General features: G+C 38.4%; 1 protein-coding gene across 3 annotated transcripts in view; it reads right to left on the minus strand.

The window, feature by feature from the left end:
* The window catches only part of DENND2C (DENN domain containing 2C), a 90,722-nt gene that overhangs the window by 39,741 nt on the left and 28,254 nt on the right, over positions 1–22,727 (minus strand). For 2 of the 3 annotated variants that reach the window (XM_030327557.2, XM_030327559.1), the window contains exon 2: positions 311–1,322. In XM_030327557.2, coding sequence (XP_030183417.1) covers positions 311–1,131 — 821 coding nt within the window. In that variant the 5' untranslated portion in view covers positions 1,132–1,322. Of the gene's footprint in view, positions 1–310; positions 1,323–2,492; positions 2,610–22,727 lie in introns of those variants that run through there. The other variant, XM_030327558.1, reaches the window with a different exon arrangement.

A 22,727-nucleotide genomic window follows, 5' to 3' on the forward strand; every position in this document is an offset into this window, starting at 1 on the left:
CTTTATCGTGTACCTTTATTAAGTTAACCCACTAGTGAAAAGTGAAGCCAAAGCCAGCATGCCCTAAATGAAGCAGAAGAATGTACTTACGCCCCTACACATTCTTAAAAATATAAAACTCAAGACTTTCTGATGCTCTTGGGTCCGAACACTGTCTCACATATTACCTATACTTCTATTTCCTTTTGTAGGTACTTTCCCCTCGGGTTAATCAATATCTGTAGAATCAACCTAGGCCTCTAACCCATGCAGGGAAGTAGTTCCGTAAGGACAATGCTTAGAAATCATCACCTAGCAAATAAAAACATACCTTTTAGATCTCCCTCTGATTTGTCTGCCATATTTCTTTGGTTCGGGTTCCTGAGAAGAGGCCAAAGAAGACTCTGCACAAGAATTATTTTCACAGTATTTTCTGTCACAGTTTCTTTCTTTACATGGCACAACACCAGACTCAGATAAATATCTGAACGTCCTACGAGGCTTGGGCAAAGGATTTATAGAAGGTCCACATTCCTGTCCCTCGGGTTCAGAGTAAATATTTTCTAAGCTCTTGGTTATTCCATATGAACTATCCGGAACTTGGAAATTCAGTTCTTTTTCTGAAGAGTCACAATGTTCTAAAGCCAAATTGAAGACTTTATCTGGGGGAAGTGCCTCTATTTTCTTCCACAGTATCTGTGAGGTATAGAAATTTCCTGGAGGTAAGGAAGTCTCTGCATCCAAAACGTCTTTCCAGCTTTCAATCTGTTTGACCTGAGAACATACCCAACTAGATTCTGATTCATTTCTAAATGGGTGTGTACGATCATCTTCATGTTTCTCACTTTCACCCTCAGTTTGGTCCTGGCTTTTGGCATCTGCATTGATACCTAGACCGACATTTTGAGAGTTGGCTGCATCCAACTTTTTGCTCTTTCCCTCAGCAACAGGATTTTTCTCAAGAATCTCTTGATGACAGTTATTATACCTCACTCCAAAGTCCTTTGGATGCCACCTTTCTGGGTTAGATATACCATTCGTTCTTCCTTCCCACTGAGAAATTTTTTGTTTGATATTTTTGCAGTGGCTTCTTGACAGGGTCTGAAGAGCAGAACGAGAAAAACCGGCATCCATGTTCCCAGTTGGGTGCATGACAAAGTGTGAATTCTACTGAGGTTCCATCATAAGTAATCGTGAAATACTGTATTCTTTATCCTGTCAGTTAGAATCCAAGCAATTCTAGTATTTTCCTTTCATGTTTAACTTGGAAGTCTCTTCTTAAAAAGAAGGATTTTGATCACTGGTCCTTGTGGAAAATGGCTACAACTTTATCTTGAATGTTCCTATTAAAATGAGACAAGAATATGTTAACACAGTTTTAGAATTTCCTAATTTATTTTTTATTTTTTTTAATGTTTATTTTATTTATTTTTTGAGAGAGACAGACAGCGAGCAAGCAGGGAAGGGGCAGAGAGAGAGGGAGACACAGAATCCAAAGCAGGCTCCAGGCTCCGAGCTGCCAGCACAGAGCCCAATGCGGGGCTCGAACTCACAGACCGTGAGATCATGACCTGAGCTGTAGTCAGCCGCCCAACCAACTGAGCCACCCAGGCGCCCCTAGAATTTCCTAATTTAAAACTCCTAAAACACTGCCTCTATCTATCCCTAAATAATTCATTTACATTGCACATGCAAAAATGTGCCTGTCATCCATTAAGTAATTCAACTCCATAAAGGCATTCCTAAGATGGTGATATAATACAGAGAAAATATTAACTTGTGATATTTCTCAAATTATCAGCTTTAATGTTCTGCCTTATTTAATTTCCTAAAGTTAGGTAGACTGAGGTTTTATAAGAGATTACACGTAGTACTATACAATGTTACTTTGTAAAATCCATTCTTTTTTTTTTCATTTTTTTGACATTTTATTTATTTTTGAGAGGTGGAGAGAGACAGAGCGCAAGCAGGGGAGGGGCAGAGAGAGAGGGAGACACAGAATCCGAAGCAGGCTCCAGGTTCTGAGCTGTCAGCACAGAACCCGACGTGGGGTTTGAACTCGTGAACCACGAGATCATGACCTGAGCTGAAGTCTGATGCTCAACCAACTGAGCCATCCAGGCGCCCCTAAAATCAATTCTTTATGGGACCTTCTCTTAAGGAAACAAAGACCAGCAGAGTATTAAAAAAAGTGCACACACACTGAAATACATCTCGAATAACTAAAAGGTTTATGTATGCATCCAGAGGAAGAGCCAGTTAGTCTGGAAGCACGTGAATACCTGATTTCCTCCCCTTGTCCTATGTTGGGGACAACACTAGCCCTCGTTTCACATCCTCTTATGTCAGCTTTACTATTAGCAGCACAGGACTCTGTCTGCACAGTGCTAAAGACCATCCAATGTGCCATTAACTATTAGTTGCTTTAAAATATAATAACCTATTTCATCACTGACTGAACTTTCCACATCTCTGCCACCACACCCTTGGCCCAAATTGGCAAAAATACTTACAGCCACTGACACACTCCTTCCTTTCACATACAGGCTTCACTCATTTAGGCTCATAAATGTTTCCTCAAATGTAAAATGTGGCAAAGAACTTTTCTTATCAAGTGAGCAAAGACCTGATCTCAAGTCAGACTATAATGGTTATAAATAGTAGCTGATTCAAAACTTCCTGAGGCAGGGGTCATCCTTCCTTGAGCTTTGTCTGTGGGGCCTTGATTAACAGGCAGGAAAATATCTTGGCCCAGTTCTGTCAGTGCAGCTGACAGTTCACACACACAATTTCTTCCAGGCAGGGCAGCTGCTCATCAGGACTTCTATCAACTTCCATTTAAACCATTCCTACAAGTTTCTAGGAAAACCAGCTTTGCCAGCAAATAACCTTTGATGAGGATCCAATGCAGAAAAATTCTACATAACCTTAAGAAATTGAACTAATGTGAGTGGGAAGAAAAAAACTCCAAAACCCCGAAATAACAAAGCTGTTGCTGCAGAATTCTCTCTCTCTCTCTCTCTCTCTCTTTTTTTTTTTTTTTTTACTGCTGCCACCACAGCTCCCAGCCCCTGCTGTGTGTGACCCGCCCGCACCATCTGGCACCCAGGCCCAGAACTCTCAGTAAAAGACTAACGCATACAATTTGAAGGTCCAGTCAGTTACTGCTCATTGCTAAAACTGAAAATCCTTTTGTTGCTTCTGATGTTTACAGAGGATTCCTAAGGGTTTTAGGGTGTCCTTGAGTCTTGGGTTTTCTTCACTATAGACAAGATGGGAGTACAGTTGATCCTTGACGGAGGTCGGGATGAGCTTCCACAGAGTTGAAAATCTGCGTCTAACTTTTGACTCCCCCCCAAAAGCAGCCTCCAGTTGGCAGGAAGCCTTAATGATAACATAAACAGCTGATTAATACATATTTTGTATGTTCTATGTATTGTATACTGTATTCTTACAATAAACAGAGAGAGAAGAAAATTCTAAGAAAATTTAAGGAAGAAAAATATACTTACAGTACTGTACTGTATTTATAGAAAAATATCCACCTATAAGTGAATTATAACACACACAATTCAAACCTGTATCGTTCAAGGGTCAACAGTATTTTTCTCTCTCCTAGGAGCCCAGTAGAGGTTGTCAGCAGTCCTTGTTAATGTTTTCTTTACTTTTCCTTTGTGAATACATGAAGGTATGTAACGCAGGAATGTATGTAATGTATGAATGGGTCAAACTGGGAAGAAAGATGAAATCTGCTAAAGCTAACAAACAAAAATTTTTTTAGGGCTAAAGAAATTTTTAACTTGAAAATTGCTAGCAACAAATGCTGACTTTATGAGATTCACACACAAATATGAATGATGTGCACTGATAGTGTTTCAGTGACAATGGAGTAGCGGAGCAACATGGGACACTCCTAACATAAGCAGGAATTATAAATATTTTTAAATGTTTATTATTTATTTTTGAGCGACAGACAGACAGACACAGCATGAGCAGGGGAGGGGCAGAGAGAGAGGGAGACACAGAATCCGAGGCAGGCTCCAGGCTCCGAGCTGTCAGCACAGAGCCCAATGTGGGGCTTGAACCCACAAACCCTGAGATCACGACCTGAGCTGAAGTCAGATGCTTAACCAACTGAGCCACCCAGGCACCCCAGGAGGAATTATAAAGAGAAATGCTACTTGCTCCTAAATGTATGTATTAGTACACTGTAGCTTTCAAAAAGTGGACAAACTATTTCAAAAACAAAAACGTTTTAATGCATTCTAGATGGCTGCCTATATAGATAGTATAGAGAATCTGTCTTTATATCTGATTTCATAGTTCCAAGTTTTGACAGATCAAACTCTTTATAATGTGGCTTCCCTGTTCTTATATATAAGCTATATACACGTTCTGTTTTTGTCCCATCCAAAAAATAAGAATCGCTCACTAAGCCAAGAATTGCCTCAGCTGTTTTCCTATAGGCATCTCATGTCTGACTTTAACCTAATTAAATTCGGAGCCACCTTGCACCTCAGCACCTCCTTCATGTGGCTCCGTGTGATCCTTTATACCCCACACCCACCTCCCCAGTTTCTTGTGTTGACTTCCACTATCATGGACACCCTAAGCCCTAAATGGGGGCCCAGTTTTCAAGTCCTAGATCTCTCCACAGTTTCATCTTCAGAAAACTCCCTAAAGCCAACGCACACATTTGTCCCTAGAGATTTCTTTCTCAAGTTTGCTTGAAGAGATCTAACAAAAACACAGACTGAGAGAATATGACCGCTTCAACAATTCTTCAAAAAATTTTTTTCTCTTCATAGCATGAAATGAGTCAGATGAGTCAGCCTTCTCTACCCATTAAAGATTACTGAAGTCGGGGAGGAGTCACAAAAAGAGGGGGTAGAGCGCTCAATAACCACAATGGGCATCTCAACTGAAGAAACAGTTCCTCGAGTGAGCAGAAGTACAAATATGAAAAATCAGGCACGATTTAAAAGTTCAAAATAAAACAGCATGCTTGAAATAAAGGATACGAATCAAACTCTTTTTTCTGTTTTTTGTTCCCAAAACAATGCCTCCTTGTTTTTATTTTTTTTCTCTTCTGAATATTTACTTCACCCAAGAAACACATCAACTGTAGTTTATCATTTTAAAATGTAATGTATACTATAACTTATCATATATAAGATTCTGATTCTAGCATATTAAAAGAAACCCATTTGAATCCATTGGGGTAAGTGAAATACTCTTTGGGAAAGAGAATACTGACGCTCTATTTTACTAACTCAAGTCTTATATGGGAGAGTGTCTCGCTCCAAATCCTGTAAAATATTTTATTTGATCAAATATAAGTATCTGACAAAATAGGAAGAATATGGAACATTCTAACAGTTGGTTTAAAAGTTGATGAAAGGATATGCCTTTACTTATTTATTTTAATGTTTATTTATTTTAGGGGAGAGAGAGTGTGAGTGTGGATGCACACAAGTGGGAAAGAGGCAAAGGGAGAGGGAGAGAGAGAATCCTAAGCAGGCTCCATGCTCCATGGGGCTCAATCTCATGACAGTGAGATCATGCCCTGAGCAGAAATCAAGAGTCAGACATTTAATCAACTGAGCCACCCAGGTGTCCCATAAACTGATGAAAGGGTATGCTTTTAAATGATTAACATTTTTTTATGTGAATTTTACCTCAATTAGAAAGAAAACTGATGAAAGGGACCAGGAAGACTCTTACTTCTGGCCACGATGGAGTAACTGAACTAGACTCACCTTCCCAACATAAAGGATTATAAAATAAGACTTATATATTAAATAAATGCTTTCACATATTGGATAACAAACAACACAGGGCTGTGGTGTTTGAAAGAAGAAAAACAAATGAAGCAGGCACTATGTTGGCCCAGTTTTCACCCTGGAGGTTCTTTCCAGAAAACAGCACAGAATATGAAAGCCTTGCTGAGTTACAGATAAAGAGATCAGAGTTTGAAGGGGCTAGAGAAGAAGGAATTTTCAGGGCAGAGTATCAGAAAGGAGGAAGCAACACAGAAAAAGCTCCAGAAATCTACATAGGATCCTCTTGAGTCTTGGTTTGAAAACTAAGTTGCCAATGCACAGGGTTGAACACTACACAAGGCTGGAAATAAATTACTGGCAAAGGAACAACTACAGGGGACCTGCAAGATGACTAATATCCAGAGTTCACAAAGGTCTGGGAAATGTTCAACTTCCAATGATCTACAGAGGAGCAGACTTGTCCAACATCCAGGGAATTCGGTAGATACGTTAGGAGGTCACGGCTTGTCAGCAGGACTAAACTAGCCCTACAGTTTACTGTACTTTAGAGCTACTATGCTCTTTATGCTACTTTAGAGCTACCCTAACAAAGTTTTTAAAAGCCCTAAAAGGATCAAGTTGATTCATAAGTGAAGTACCCCCCCAAATTAAACTCAGTAATTTTTATATGAAGACATCAAAATGTAGACACTCAGCAATGTAACATTCACAATGTGCAGCATCTGTTCAAAATTACAAAACAGGTAAAGAAGCCTAAAGGTGGGAAAAATCAAGAGAAAAATCAGTCAATAGAAACAGAAACAAAAATGACAGATACAGAGTGGCCAAAGACTTCTGACTCAATATTTTTTTTTTTAATTTTTTTTTCAACGTTTATTTATTTTTGGGACAGAGAGAGACAGAGCATGAACGGGGGAGGGGCAGAGAGAGAGGGAGACACAGAATCGGAAACAGGCTCCAGGCTCCGAGCCATCAGCCCAGAGCCCGACGCGGGGCTCGAACTCACGGACCGCGAGGTCGTGACCTGCCTGAAGTCGGACGCTTAACCGACTGCGCCACCCAGGCGCCCCTCTGATTCAATATTTTAAATACATTCATAAACTTACAAGAAAACACGAACATAATCAGTAGAGAAATTAAGATGTAAAAAAAGAAAGCAAACAGAACCTCTGGAACTTAAAAATACCCTATCTGAAATGAAAAAGTCACTGGATGGGTGGAACCGCTATTTTAGATACTGAAGAAGAAATGATCAACGAAGTGAAATAAGGAGTGAAAGAAAATGTCAAACACAAAAACTGAAGCAAACCTAGTGCTAACACAAAAACAAAAACCAGATACTCCCTGAAACAATATCAAGCAGTTCACCTTACATAAAGTGGGAATCCCAGGGTGAAGGTGGTAGGAAGGCAGAGAACAAATATTTCAAAAAATAATAGCTGAAGTTTTTCTAAACTTGATGAAAGCTCTAAAGCTATAAATCCAAGAGGCTCAACAAATCTCAAACAGGATAAACACAAAGAAGGCCTCATCAAGGCAAACCATAATCAAGCTGCTGAAAATCAGTGATACAGAGAAAATTCTTAAATGGCCAGAGGAAAAAAAATACACATTACATTCAGAAATAAAGAGGTAAGCAGGAAACAATGGAAAATATTTAAAGTGTTGGCAGGGCAGGTGGACAGGATTGGGAATCTAGAATTCTAGACATATCCTTCAAAATTAGGGTTGAAATAAAGGCATTTTCAGTTGAAAAAGGTTAGGAGAATTTGTCAGCAGCAGACTTGCACTCAGGGTGATGAACACAATTTGTGAGTCTCAGTGCAAACTGAAAACGTGGGGCCCCTTGTTCAAATGCAGGGAAAGGGCTTTAAAGGTAGATATGAAGCTTTTTCCCTTTCTTCTGTAGGCTTTGGATTTGTCATGGTGTTCTTTATTTACTATCTAATGTTTTAAGTAAAAAAATTAAAAATTTAAGTTATTTGCATGAATTTATCATTCATCTATATGTTGTACAATCCCTTATTTATTTATTTGTTTGTTCACTTGTTTATTCATTTATTTTTAAGTAGGTTTCACACTTAGCAGCATGGAGCCCAAAATGGGGCTTGAACTCACAACCCTGAGATCAAGACCTGAGCTGAAACTAAGAGTCAGACGCTTAACTGACTGAGCCACCCAGGCACTGCTGTGCAATGTCATTTTAAATGCAAATATCAGCGTGTTTAACTTATACGCAGAATCACTGAAAATAAAAAATTCCTATTTTTGGCTTGTCCTAAAGGGTGCCTAAAGCTGGATGGAAGAGACAAACACAGTCAGATTCAGAAGATTTGAAGGAGAAAGAGAGGGTTCCCTCAGGCATGGAACCAACCAAGAGAGTGTTGTGAGGTCTAGGGATACTTGTGGAACAAGTGCAGATTCTCACATGAACCTGGGAGCCCAGCACTGTGATGTGGGGCATGCACATGCTTGTTTGGGCCTAATGGCTGCTAGAATCTCCCTCTTGCCAGCCACCAAACCAATATGCCACACTCTGGCTGAGGCAGGGTCTGGGAAAGTATAGCCAGGTGTCTCCACATCCCACAGGTCTGCCTCCCCAACTCATGATAGACAGGTAGCCCCCAAGGATCTATAAAACTCTGCCCAGAACACACCTGAGATCTGGATCACGATGGGCAATAGGCTTGCTTCCATAAAACCAAGGCCTCCAGTTGGCTGCTCATCAGATATACCATGGTGCTGCCAGTCATGAGCAGGATACCCACTGTCATGCCGTGTTTCAAGACACCATGAGGTGTACATGCCCAGCCTCATCCCTCACACACAAGGCTTCTGCCAAGAGCAGACAGTGACAGTGGTCACAGGGTATAGGTAGGGAAGGGCCATGCAGGGCCAGCTGGAGAGAGGGCAGCTGGGAACCCATCCTCAGGAAGTGGCAGGAGGCAGGACCCTGTGTGAATTGAAGCTCCAACTCCCAGTGTACCCTACATTATGCAATCAGACTTCACCAACAGAACACAAATTTGAGGGTGCCTGGCTGGTTCCGTTGGTAGAGCATGCAACTCTGGATCTCAGGGTTGTGAGTTTGAGTCCCACATTGGGTGTAGAGATTACTTTAAAAAAAAAACAAAAAACACTCTACAAATACAAAGATTAAGTTACCAGAATTTCAAAATGGCTACCACAGAGCATAAAACCTCACAGGGCCCTTTTGAATGCAGGACCCTGTACAGCTATATTGATTGTCTGCCTATGAAGCTGGCCCTTGTTTACACGATAAGAAATGTTAAAAAAAAGTTACTCAAATTGAAGAAAAATGATACCAGATGGAAACCCGGATATAAACAAAGGAATGATGAGAACCAAAAATGGTACACATGCATAAATAAAAAAGACATATTTGGGGCGCCTGGGTGGCGCAGTCGGTTAAGCGTCCGACTTCAGCCAGGTCACGATCTCGCGGTCCGTGAGTTCGAGCCCCGCGTCGGGCTCTGGGCTGATGGCTCAGAGCCTGGAGCCTGTTTCCGATTCTGTGTCTCCCTCTCTCTCTGCCCCTCGCCCGTTCATGCTCTGTCTCTCTGTCCCAAAAATAAATAAACGTTGAAAAAAAAAAAAGAAAAAAAAAGAAAACCCACATGGACTGGAATGTTGGTTAAAAAAAAAAAAAAAAGACATATTTTTCTCATTAATCTCTTTAAAAGATGATTGTTTAAAGTATTGTGGAATACACAATAATAATGTATAATGTATTGTGGAATTTGTAATAATGTGGGAGTAAAATTTAAGACAAAAGCACAAAGGAGGGAAAGAGAAATGGAAATATAGTACCATAAATTTCTTACTTTATATATGAAGTAGTACATTATTTGAAGGGTATGGATTAAAGTTGTATGTTGTGAACTCTAAAGCAATCACTAAAAGAATGGGATTCTAAAAAATACGCAATGAATAAAAAGATGGGGTTGGGGGAGAGGAAGAGAACCACCACCACAACAACCAAACAACCATGTGAAACAAACAGAAAATGAACAGCAAAATTGTACAGTTAAAAATCTGACCACACCAATAATTATGTTAAATGTAAATGAGGTAAATTCTAAATAAAAGGCAAAGATGATCATACTTGATAAAGAAGCAGGCCTAACTCTGCACTTTTATAAAAAATTACACTTTGGGGGCACCTGGCTGGCTCACTCAGTGGGGCATGTGGGTTTGAGCCTCACATTGGCTTTAGAGATCACTTAAAAATAAAATCTTAAAAAAAAAAAAACACTGCACTTTGAATTTAAAGACATAGCTGTGTTAAAATAGATTCAAACGCTGAAGTAAATATTATAAGAATACTAGATTAACTGTATTATTATCAGACAAAGCAGAATTCTGGGCAAGAAATATTAGCAGAGACAAAGAGAGAAAGATATGTCATGGGGTAGCTGGGTGGCTCAGTCGGTTAAGCATGTGACTCCGGGCTTTGGCTCAGGTCATGATCTCATGGTTCTGCAAGTTCGAACCCCATGTCAGGCTCCAAGCTGACAGGGTAAAGCCTGCTTGGGATTCTCTCTCTCTCCCTCTCTCTTTGCCCCTCCCAAATACACATGCTCTCTCTCAAAATGCATACATACAGACATAAATAAATCTTTAAAAAAAGATTAAGAAAAGAAGAAAAAGACATTTCAAACAAAAATGGAGTCAATTCATCAAGAAGATGGAACAATCCTAAATGTTCATGTACCAAATAACAGACTTTCAAAATGTAAGAAACAAAAAAATGTTAGAACCAAAAAGACAAATGGACCAATTTGTAATTTTACTGAGGATTTCATCACTCTTCATGAGTAATTGACAGAAAATCAGGAAATATATAGAAGACTGAATACCACCATTAATCAGCTTGACCTGAGTGATAATTTTATTTATTAAAAAAATTTTTTTTAATCTTTATTTTTGAGAGAGAGAGAGACAGAGACAGAGTGTGAGCAGGGGAGGAACAGAGAGAGAGAAAGGCACAGACTCAGAAGCAGGCTTCAGGCTCTGAGCTGTCAGCACAGAGCCCAACACGGGGCTTGAACTCACCAACCAGGAGATCATGGCCCAGGCTGAAGTTGGACACTTAACTGACTGAGCCACCCAGGTGCCCCAAACTGAGTGATATTTTAGAACACTACACCTAACAACAACAGAATATACATTCAAGTATACATGAGAATGTATACTGAGAATGATTCTTTAACTCATGATGGAACTTAATTAAATATAATCAAAAGATATCTGGAAAATGCCAACATATTTGGAAATAAATGCTTATATTACAAAAGAAAAGAGTTTGGAAACAATGAATGAAAATACTATATCTTGGTTAGTGTTAAAACACATTTTGTCCCATTAAGTTTCAAGATATTATTTTCAATTATTCTCCAGATTAAATGCTCTAGGTTAACCCCGGTTTGAATGATCCCACTGCCAATCCTGCACAAAATGTACCATCCTTCTCATTATTACACCCTTCTAAATCCTATAGTGAAATTTGAATGTTATGATTATTATTATGATTATGATTTAAGGTTGTTTCTTAAGAAAAAAAATAAATTAAACCCAAAGCAAGTAGAATAATAAGATGTAAATATTCATGAAATAGCAACAACTGAACAACAGAGAAATCAATGAAACAAAAAAAGTTATTTGAAAACATCAATAAATTGATAAACATCTAGGAGAACTGAACAAATAAAAAGGGAAGAAATAGCACAAATTAGCAATATCAGAAATGAAAAGGGGGCCACCACTGCAAATTTTACATTAAAAGATATAAAGGATGATTATAAATAAATTTATTAGAGTAAATTTGATAAATGAGATGGACAAATTCCTTAAAAGATACAAATTGCTAAAACAGACACAAGATGATACAGAAATTCTAAGTACCTCTATATGTTATTTAATTTTTTAAGTTTATTTACTTTGAGACCAAGAGAGACAGACAGACAGAGAATGGGGGAAGGGCAGACAGAGAAAGAGAGGGAGAGAGAATCCCAAGCAGCTCTGTGCTGTCAGTGCAGAGCCCAACATGGGGCTCAAATCCACAAACCATGAGATCATGACCTGAGCCAAAATCAAGAGTGAGACACTTAAGCAATTGAGCCACCAAGGCACCCCTCTATATTTATTTTAACAATTAAATTTTTAATTAAAATCTTTTGCATAAAAACTCCAAGTACAGACAACTTCACTGGTGAATTTTATTAAACATCGAAAGAAATATTAATCTTACACAAACTGTTTCAGAAAACAGAGGAAGAGGAAACATTTTCCAACTCATTTTATGAGACCAATATTACCAGTTAGAACCAAAGACACTACAACAAGAGAATAGGGCTCATGAACATAAATGTGAAAGTCTTTTAAAAATGTTAGTAAATAAAATCCATAAATAAATATAAGAGATACTAAGTCATGACTAAATAGAGTTAATAAGAGAATGAAAAGTTGCTTTAACATTAAAAATCATCATATTTGGGGCACCTGGCTGGCTCAGTCAGTTTAGCATCCAACTTTGGCTCAGGTCATGATCTTGTGGTTCATGAGTTCGAGCCCTGCGTCAGGGTCTGGTCTGACAGCTCAGAGCCTGGAGCCTGCTTTGGGTTCTGTGTCTCCCTCTCTCTCTGCCCTTCCCCTGCTTGTGCTCAGTCTCTCTCAAAATTAAGTAAACATTAAAAAAAATGTTTTCAAGTCATCATATTTATGAGATAAAGAAAAAAAACCCCCTTTGGATATCTTAGAGATGCAAAAAAGCACTTGAAAAAATTTCACATCTATTCATAATTGGAAAAAAACCCCTCTATCAAATTAGAAACTGCACAATCTGATAAAGGGCAATAATGAAAAAAAATACTTCAATATCATACTAAGTGGTAAAAGATTGATCACCTTTCCCCTAAGACGGAGGAAAAAAGTAAGTGTCTTCTTTCACTGCTTTTATTCAACACTATATGAGTTGTTGACTGTATGAGAAGTCATAATCAATGCAATAAGGCAAGAAAAATGAAATAAAAGGTATTTACATTGGAAAAGAGCCCAGGGAACAATGTTGTGAAAAGAGGAGGGCTTGGTGTGGCATTGCCATTTCTAACACCTTGGGTCTCTGTGCCTTTTGCAGAACTTCCAACAGTGTTATGTTGGGACAGAACATCTGGAAGTTCACAACCTCTATGGTCTGTAGGAGCCTCTATGAGGAGGGCCTAGGGAAGAATTTGTCATTTTCAGTGGAAAACAAGTGGTGACTGTGTACTTTGGATTGGGATTTGCTGCACTTTTTTTTTTTTATAGTAAGACATCAACTGCTTAAGAAATAAGGATGTTTTAATTAATCCATTAAACAGATGTGAAGAGGAGCATTTTAAGAGGTACAATCTCTTTGAAAAATGGATCAAACTCTTAAATTCAACATACTCAATATGTTTGTAAATAAACTTAAGGCATGAAAAAAAAAGGAAAAGAAGTATACATGATTGTATACATAGAAAATCCTAAGAAATCTAAAATTACAAGTTACTAAAATTACAAACTACTAGAATTTAGCAAGGTCTCAGGACACAGTCAACATATAAGTGGTATGTGATACATACTGTGAACAGAAAATTGGAAAATAAAATGCAAAATAACATTTAAAGTAGCACAAAAATCATCAAATACTTTGGGGTACAAAACTTGTACACTGAAAACTACAAGATACCACTAAGAGAAAAAATTAAAGGACTATTAAATAAACAAAGAGATATATCACATTAATGAATTAGAATATTCAATTTTGCTAAGAAACAAATTCTCTCAAAATTTATCTGTAGATTCAACACAATCCTAATCAAAATCACAGGAGGTTTTGTTGCAGAAATTGACAAGCTGATTCTCAAATTTATATGGAAATGCAAAGGACCTCAAATAGCCTAAATTTTTTTTAAAAATATGAAAGTTGAAGAACATATATTACTGATTTTAAGACATTATAAATAGCTACCATAATCAAGACACTGTGCATCAGTGAAAGCAGAGACAAATGGATCAACACAACAGTACAGAGTCTAGAAATAGATCCTCACTTTACATAGTCATTCGATTTCCACAAAGTTGGAGAAAAATAATCTTTTCAATAGATGGCTTTGGAACAAATGGATATCTCTATGGAAAAAATTAACCTCTACCTTTACCCACACATTTACAAAAATTAACTTAAGGGGGAAGTGGTGGCTTAGTCAGTTAAGCAGCCAACTCGATTTTGGCTCAGGTCATGATCTCACAGTTCATGAGTTCGGGCCCATATTGGGCCCTGTGCTGACAGCATGGAGCGTACTTTGGATTCTCTCTCTCCCTCTCTTTGTCCCTCCCCTACTCGTGCGCTCTCTCTCTCTCTCTTTCTCTCTCTCAAAATAAATAAATAGAAAGAAAGAAAGAAAGAAAGAAAGAAAGAAAGAAAGAAAGAGAGAAAGAAAAAGAAAGAAAGAAATTAACTTGAAATATACCATAAACCTAAACCTAACAGCTAAAACTATAAACCTCCTAGAAGAAAAAATAGAAAAAAAAAATCTTTAGGGAAGGAAAAGATTTCTTAGATAGGACACAAAAAGCACTAATCATGGGGGCAAGAAACTGATAAATTGAACTTCACCAAAATTAAGATCTTTTGTTCTTCTAAAGATGTTTTAAAAATGAAACAGCAAGCCACAAACAGCGAGAAGATATTCAAAATACATATATCTGACAAGCACTTAAACCTATAACATGTAAGGAACTATTACAAATGAATGATAAGGCAAACAAAATATGCATCAGAAAAAAACATGCATCAGATGTGAACAGATATTTTACAAAAGATTTTATGAGTAGCCAATAAGTACAATGAAACACCTGAAAAGATTTACACTATCACTAGTCATTAAAGACATGAAATGAAAATATGAAATACCACTACATACTCACTAGATACTCACTGATACTAAGTATCAGAGCACCTGGAGCCCTCAAACACTGCTGGTATAATATGGTGCAACCATTTTGGAAAACAGTTTGGCAGTTTCTTATAAAATTAAACATAACGGGGTACCTGGGTGGCTCAATCGGTTGAGCATCCAACTTCAGCTCAGGTCATGATCTCATGGTTCATGAATTCGAGCCCCGCATCAGGCTCTGTGCTGATGGCTCAGAGCCTGGAGCCTGCTTTGGATTCTGTGTCTTCCTCTCTCTCTCTGCCCCTCCCCCACTTGTGCTCTGTCTCTGTCTCTCAAAAATAAATAAATGTAAAAAAAAAAAATTAAAAATTAAATTAAATTAAATTAAACATATGATTGCCAAATGAAGTAGCAATTTCACTTGTAGGTATTTCCTATGAAAGAAAATGTTACGTTTACACACATACTTCTACGTGAATAGCCCTAACTAGAAATAACCAAAGGCCATCAACAAGTGAATGCACAAATTATAATGTATTCATACAAAAGGATATTCCTCAGCAATAAAAAGGAACAGAACGAACAATATGCACAATGTGGACATCTCACAAAAATATGCAGAAACAAAAAAGTACATATAGTATGATTCCATTTATATAAAATTCAAGAACAGCCAAAATTAATCTATAATGAAAAAAAGCAAATCTGTGATTGTCTAGGGCCAGGGTTTGAGAACTAACTACAAAAGAGTATAGGGAACTTTCTGGGGGGAGATGAAAATATTATATATCTTGTTAGGTGTATACATTTGTCAAAACTAATTTCCCATACACTTAAAATGGGTGCATATGAAATTATATCTTGGGGCACCTGGCCAGCTCAGTCGGTAGAGCATCCATCTGACTTTTGATCTCACGGTTGAGTTGGGTATAGAGATTACTTTGAAAAAAAAAAATAGGGGCGCCTGGGTGGCTCAGTCAGTTGAGCATCTGATTTTGATTTCGGCTCACGTCATGATCCTATGGTCATGGGATCAAGCCCTGTATTGGGCTCTGCACTGAGCATGGAGCCTGCTTAAGATTCTCTCCCTCTCCCTCTCTCTCTCTCTCTCACTCTCTCTCTCTCTCCCTTTCCTGCTACCCCTCTCCCCTACTCATGCTTTTCTTCTCTAATAAAAAAACAAAAAATAAAACAATTAATTTGTAGGTTACAAATCCCAAAGTGTTCTATATCACACCTACTATTAAAAATTTGACATTTGACAGTTGGGATGCCTGGGTGGCTCAGTTGGTTCAGCATCTGACTTCAGCTCAGGTCATGATCTCGTCTGTGGGTTCGAGCCCTGCTTTGGGCCCTGTGCTGACAGCTCAGAGCTTGAAGCCTGTTTCAGATTCTGTGTCTCCCTCTCTCTCTGCCCCTCCCTCTGCTCATGCTCTAACTCTCTCTCAAAAATAAATAAACATTAAAAAGTTTTAAGTAAAATAAAATAAAATAAAATAAAATAAAATAAAATAAAAATATGACAGTTAATTGCAACTTCCTTTTCCTCTGCCAGAGCCAGAGTCACTCAGCTCTCTAATTGTTTTTCATCCGAAAAAGAAAAAAGAAAAAAAAAAAAGAGGCAACAGGATTTAATTTCCTGAATCTGAGAGCTTTTTTTAAAGTTATTTAGAGAGAGACAGAGACAGGATGAAAGTGGGGGAGGGTCAGAGGGAGAGAAGGAGAGAGGGAGAGAAAGAGAATCCCAAGCAGGGTCTGCACTATTAGGACAGAGCCTGATGTGGGGCTCGAATTCACGAACCATGAAATCATGACCTGAACTGAGGTAGGATGCTTAACCGACTAAGTCACCCAGGCACCCCTTGAATCTGAATGCTTTAAGGGAAAACAATGCCAACATCAAACTCAAAAACAAATGGTCTCCTCAGAGCAGGTGCTACTGGTCTTCTGTATCCTTAATAATCAAGTGATAATCAATTAAATAGCATAAATAAATTTGTTACTAAAGTAAACAAAATCCAAACACAGTGAGTTTACTTTGGGGACAATTTAATTTTCAGCAAAACAATCTTCTTTTCAATTTTCACATAAGGCACACTGCTTGGGGACAAAGGACTTAACAAGGGTTCATATTTGTAATGAATTCCAGACCTTTTGGAAACAGTGAATGTATGCTAGATAAGATACATTAATTTGTTTTTTTAATCACTCTTTGGGGTGCCTGGGTGGCTCAGTCGGTTGAACGTCCGACTCTTGATTTTGGCTCGGGTCATGATCTCATGGTTCATGGGATAGAGCCCTGTGTTGGGCTTCATGCTGATATCCCAGACCCAGCTTGGGATTCTCTCTACCCCTCCCCAGCTTGTGCATGCTCTCATGCTCGCTCTCTCTCTCTTTCAAAATAATAAATAGACTTAAAAAAAAAATCACTCTTTGTACTCAAGCCTACATTCTGTAGAACTAGTGTCATCTTTCTCTGAACAACAGATTTTGATCAGGAAATCTAAAACAAGTTATCACATAACCATACTCTTTTGTGTGTGTGTGTGTGTGTGTGTGTGTGTGTGTGTAGAATAATGTTTTTATTTATTTGAAAGGTGTATGTGGTATAGAAAGATATTCTGATCATTTAAAATGGTAAATGGTTTTTTTTGGCTGATGGGATTATAGACGTTACCAGTTTTAACAAAATTTACAAATTATTATAATTAGAAAAATACAAATACATTGTATTTGCTTTTAAAAAACGCATTGTTGGGGCGTCTGGGTGGCTCAGTCAGTTAAGCGTCCGACTTCGGCTCAGGTCACGATCTTGCGGTCCGCGAGTTCGAGCCCCGCGTCGGGCTCTGGGCTGATGGCTCAGAGCCTGGAGCCTGCTTCCGATTCTGTGTCTCCCTCTCTCTCTGCCCCTCCCCCGTTCATGCTCTGTCTCTCTCTGTCTCAAAGATAAATAAATGTTAAAAAATAAAATAAAATAAAATAAAATAAAATAAAATAAAATAAAATAAAATAAAATAAAAAATGCATTGTTTTGCTTTTAAAAGGAAGAATATTTAAGGAAATTTCATTATCCATTAATGTCATTCTTTTCTTTTATACTTTGTATCTGTAGTCCGTCATATCCCCCATTCTAGTTACGTGGTTAACCATACTCTTAAACATCTGAATAATCTGAGATTTCTTCCTCATTAACGCATTTAGCTCCCAAGAATATTATACCACTCATTGCAGATTTTCCTTCAGCTCTTATGTGTTCTTTTGTGAAGAGGCATATAGATGCCTATGTTTAAAATGCAAGTTTCAGGTTTAGTGCCTGTTTACCAAAGAAAATGGATGCCAAGAGGATTCCAACTACTAAGCTATGAGAAGGAACAGTCAGCCAAATGGAAACACAATCACTATAGGTGTCATGAGGGTGACTTAATTCAGGAAAGAAATAAGACAGAAGACAAAATTTCTGGGAAAGATGATCACCTCCACCCTCCCCCCACAAAATCTCTACCGGTTAAAAAAAAAAGGCAGCATAGTGGAAAGAGGGGAAGAAAACTAATATTGATTTTATGTCTACAATAAATAGACATAAATAAAGTGCAAGGTACTTTAACAAACATAATCTTCTTCTCAACAACAATGATGTAGATATTAATCTCTCTGTGCCATATTCTTCATCTGAAAAATGGAGATGAGTGACGTTCCCAGTAGTCCAAGGTTCTAACAGCCAGTGGAGCTGGGATTCAGATCTGAATATGACTACTCCCAGAGTCACTGCTTTTCCCACTCACTGTGATAGACTGCCCCCCAAACAAAGTACACTGGACTGAAATCAGAAGAAATGGAGTTTAGTCCTAACCCTGCAGCTTAACCAGCTATGTAACCTTAGCAAAGTCACTTTACCTTTCTAGGTTTCAGTTTTCTCATCTGAAAATTCTGATTTATCACTGCTCTTTGTGGACTTCCTTTAACATTTCCTGTAGTGCATATCTGTGGTCAACAAATTTCCTCCTCTCTTATTAAAGTAAATTTATTTCACCTTCAGTTTTGGAGGTTATTTTTGCTGGATATAAAATTGTAGGTTGACAGGTTTTTGTTTTGTTTTATTTTGTTTTTCTTTAGTTTAAGGTTGTTATTCTTTTTTTTTATGTTCATTTATTTTTGAGAGAGACAGAGCGAGCAGGGTAGGGGTAGAGAGAGGAGACAGAATCCCAAGCAGACTCTGTGCTGTCAGCACAGAGCCCCTAATGGGGCTTGAACTCATGGAGCTGCGAGACCATGACCTAAGCTGAAACCAAGAGTCAGGCACTTAACCAACTGAGCTACTCAGGTGCCCCTAGGTTGTTATTCTTTGGCTTGTAGTTTGTATCATTTAAAAAAAATTTTTTTTATGTTTATTTATTTTTGAGAGAGAGAGAGAGAGAGAGAGGGAGGGCAGGGGAGGGGCAGAGAGAGGGAGACACAGAATCTGAAGCAGGCTCCAGGCTCTGAGCTGTTAGCACAGAGCCAGACACGGGGCTCGAACTCATGAACCATGAGATTGTGACCTGAGCCAAAGTCGGATGTTCAACCAACTGAGCCACCCAGGCACTCCAGTTTGCATCATTTCTAATAAGAAGTTTGCGGCCATTCTTATGTTTAGTTCCCCTGTATGTTATGTGGCTTTTTCCCCCCTCTAGCTGCTTTTAAGATTTACTCTTTATCTTTGCTTTTCAGCAATTTAACTATGATAAACCTAAGTGTGGTCTTCTTTGCATTTATCCTGCTTGAGGTTTATAGAGTTTCTTAGATTCTGATCAAATACATTTTTCAGCTGACCCATTCTTTCTCTTCTCCTTTTGAGACTCTAATTACACATATGTTAGACAACTTAATATTATTATTCCACAGGTTACCTGTTCTCTGCTCATTTATTTTTTTTACCTTTTTTTTCTTGCTCTGCTTCAGCTTGACTTCTATTGACCTGTCTTCAAGTGCACTAAACATTCTATAAGACAAAGTCCAATCTGATTTTAAGCCCATCTAATAACTCTTATTTCAGATATTGTATTTTCCAGCTTCAAATTTCTATCTGGCTCTTCTAACATTTCCATTGCTCTTCTGAAATACTCCATCTCTTCACCCATTACATTTTTTCCTATATATTATTTAATATATTTATTATAAAAATCTTGAAGTCCTTGTTGGCTAATGCCAACAGCTGGGTCATCTTTAGGTTTCCTTTTACTGACCCCATTCTTTTCTTTACTATGGTTCACATTTTCCTATTTCTTCTAGTTCCTTACAATTTTTTTTTTAATTTTTTTTTTCAACGTTTATTTATTTTTGGGACAGAGAGAGACAGAGCATGAATGGGGGAGGGGCAGAGAGAGGGAGACACAGAATCGGAAACAGGCTCCAGGCTCTGAGCCGTCAGCCCAGAGCCTGACGCGGGGCTCGAACTCCCGGACCGCGAGATCGTGACCTGGCTGAAGTCGGACGCTTAACCGACTGCGCCACCCAGGCGCCCCTACAATTTTTAATCATATTCCTAGCACTGTCCATAAAAGAACAATAGAGGAAAAGATATATTTTGTATTTGTTTTGTTTTATATATTTCTGAGACTGCAAGCATTCCTCTGTGTGGTAATTAAATTGAGGGACTAATCATTCAGATTCCTCTTATAGTCAAGTTGAACTGAGGCTGGATAGCAGGTCTTATTACATGGACTTCACCTGGGATTGTTTTTAATTTTTTTTTAAGTTTATTTATTTTGAGAGCATGCGTGAGTGGGGTAGGGGCAGAAGGAGAGGGAGAGAGAGAACACCAAGCAGGCACTGCACTGTTAGCACAGAGTCTGATGCAGGGCTGGGACTCATGAACCTTGAGATCATGACCCGAGCCAAAACGAAGAGTCAGATGCTTAATTGACCGAGCCACGCAGGTGCCCCAGAATTCACCTGGGATTAGCTTAACCTCTAACCCCCTGAGCTGCTGCTACCTCTTAAATCTTGTCAGTATTTGAGCTGGAAAGAGCTTGGCCACAGTTTCAATTATTTTTGGTTCAACTTTGGATCCAACCCTGGCAGGATATCACTGCACAAATATGTGGGATATAAAACTTCTTTGTGCCTCCCCTACCTCCTGCAATGCTGCTTTCTTATTAGTAAAAACTGGAACAGTAGAAAATTATTGGGCCAAGTGGTTTGTTTTTGCATTTTGGATTCTTCCAGATTCCAATTCACACTCCAATTCCAAGAGTCCATACCATTAACTAAGACTTGGCAGATTTCCCCTTGCCTCTGTAAAGCCTCCCCATCTATGCCAGGGCTACCTGTATCCAGACTATGTGCTTGTCCTCAGGTATGAAAATTATTATGGCTCTTTGCTCACTTTCAAAGGAATTCACTTTGGAATTCAGTTCATCAATATTTCCTTGCATCCACTACTGTTCACTGACCCCCAAGAAATATATGATTTTTATTTTGTCCAGGATTTTCTTGTTACTGTGGAAACAAATGCTTTTCAAGTATTACTACATTCTAACTGGAAGAGGAAGTCTTCAAATGTTTTTAACGAAATAGAGTGGTGAACAACAGAATAAATCAGAATACATGTACTGCATGAAGGTAAGGGTAAATATCGCTTCAGAATGTTTGTTTCAGGTATGTGTGTGTGCTATGGATTGCAAACGTATTTATTATGGTGAGGTGTGGTCAAAAAAATTAGCAAGTCTGTCTAGGGACATTAAAGTCCCTTCCGTGCAAGGCAAGGAGTTTAGAGAAAGGATATCAAGACACTAATCCCCCCCCCCATTAATGTTTGTTTATTTTTGAGAGAGCGACAATGAGTGGGGGAGGGACAGAAAGAGGAGACAGAGGATCTGAAGCAGGCTCCACGCCAACAGCAAAGACCCAATGCAGGGCTCAAATACACGAACCATGAGATCATGACCTGAGCCTAAGTTGGCCACTTACCCAAAGGACACTGATCTTTAAAGAGACTTGTCTACTGCTAGCTGGATTTCAGGCACTGAAACATTTCAGAAACACAAAAGTTTTTACATGTCATCACGGAACAAAATAAGTCCCTGGAAAAATACACAAAGCATAAATTATCACAATAGGCAACTGATGTTAGAGAAGGATAAAACACATCCAGATATTTTAATAACCACCAGGCTTTGGTTTTTATTAAAGCCAGTTTCTGGGCCTATGTATTATAATTCAATTTGCTGCTTACCGATTGCTATTATTAGATTAAGAATGCAAAGAAAGATTCTGGAGAGAGAATGTGCTCCTTTTATATTTGGCTTCTTTAATAAAAATATTTTTAAACTCTCTTTTTTTGGAGGGAAAGAGACAAAAAGACTCTCTGAATGTAAGAAAGCTATTCTTAGGTGAACAGAAGAAGTCACCTTTAACTCAGCATCTATGAAACAAACCAAATGTTATAAAACATAGGTAGAGGGGCTCCTGGGGGTGGCTCAATCGGTTAAGCATCCAACTTTGGTTTAGGTCATGATCTCACATCACAGCTCATGAGTTTGAGCCCTGCATGGGCGTCTGTGCTGACAGCTCAGAGCCTGAGCCTGCTTCAGATTCTGTGGCCCCTCTCTCTCTCCCCCTCCCCTGCTCATGCTCTGTCTCTCTCTCAAAAGTAATAAACACTAAAATAATTAAAATTAAAAAAAAACATAGGTGGACACCATAATATTTATAAGGGAGGCATCGTAGTATAGGATACAAAGAGTGCGGGCTTTACAGCTGGACACCTGGATTCAATTTTTCTGCAACTTACTTAATGGTGTGCCTTGTACTCTTAACCCATCCAAGCTTTACTCTATAACAAGGGAATAACACTCACCTGTAGAGTTACTGCAAGGATCAAATGAGATAATATATAAAGTGTCTTAAACAAAGTAAGTGCCCAAGAACAATTATGACACTACTGTCACAACGTATTTAAATATTATACGTATATAAGTGCCAGTACACATTCTCATCAATCTAACCTCCTGAATGTCTATTTCTATCCCTACTACAACAACCT

Source organism: Lynx canadensis, chromosome C1 (assembly GCF_007474595.2).
Source record: "Lynx canadensis isolate LIC74 chromosome C1, mLynCan4.pri.v2, whole genome shotgun sequence".
NCBI classification, from domain to species: domain Eukaryota; kingdom Metazoa; phylum Chordata; class Mammalia; order Carnivora; family Felidae; genus Lynx; species Lynx canadensis.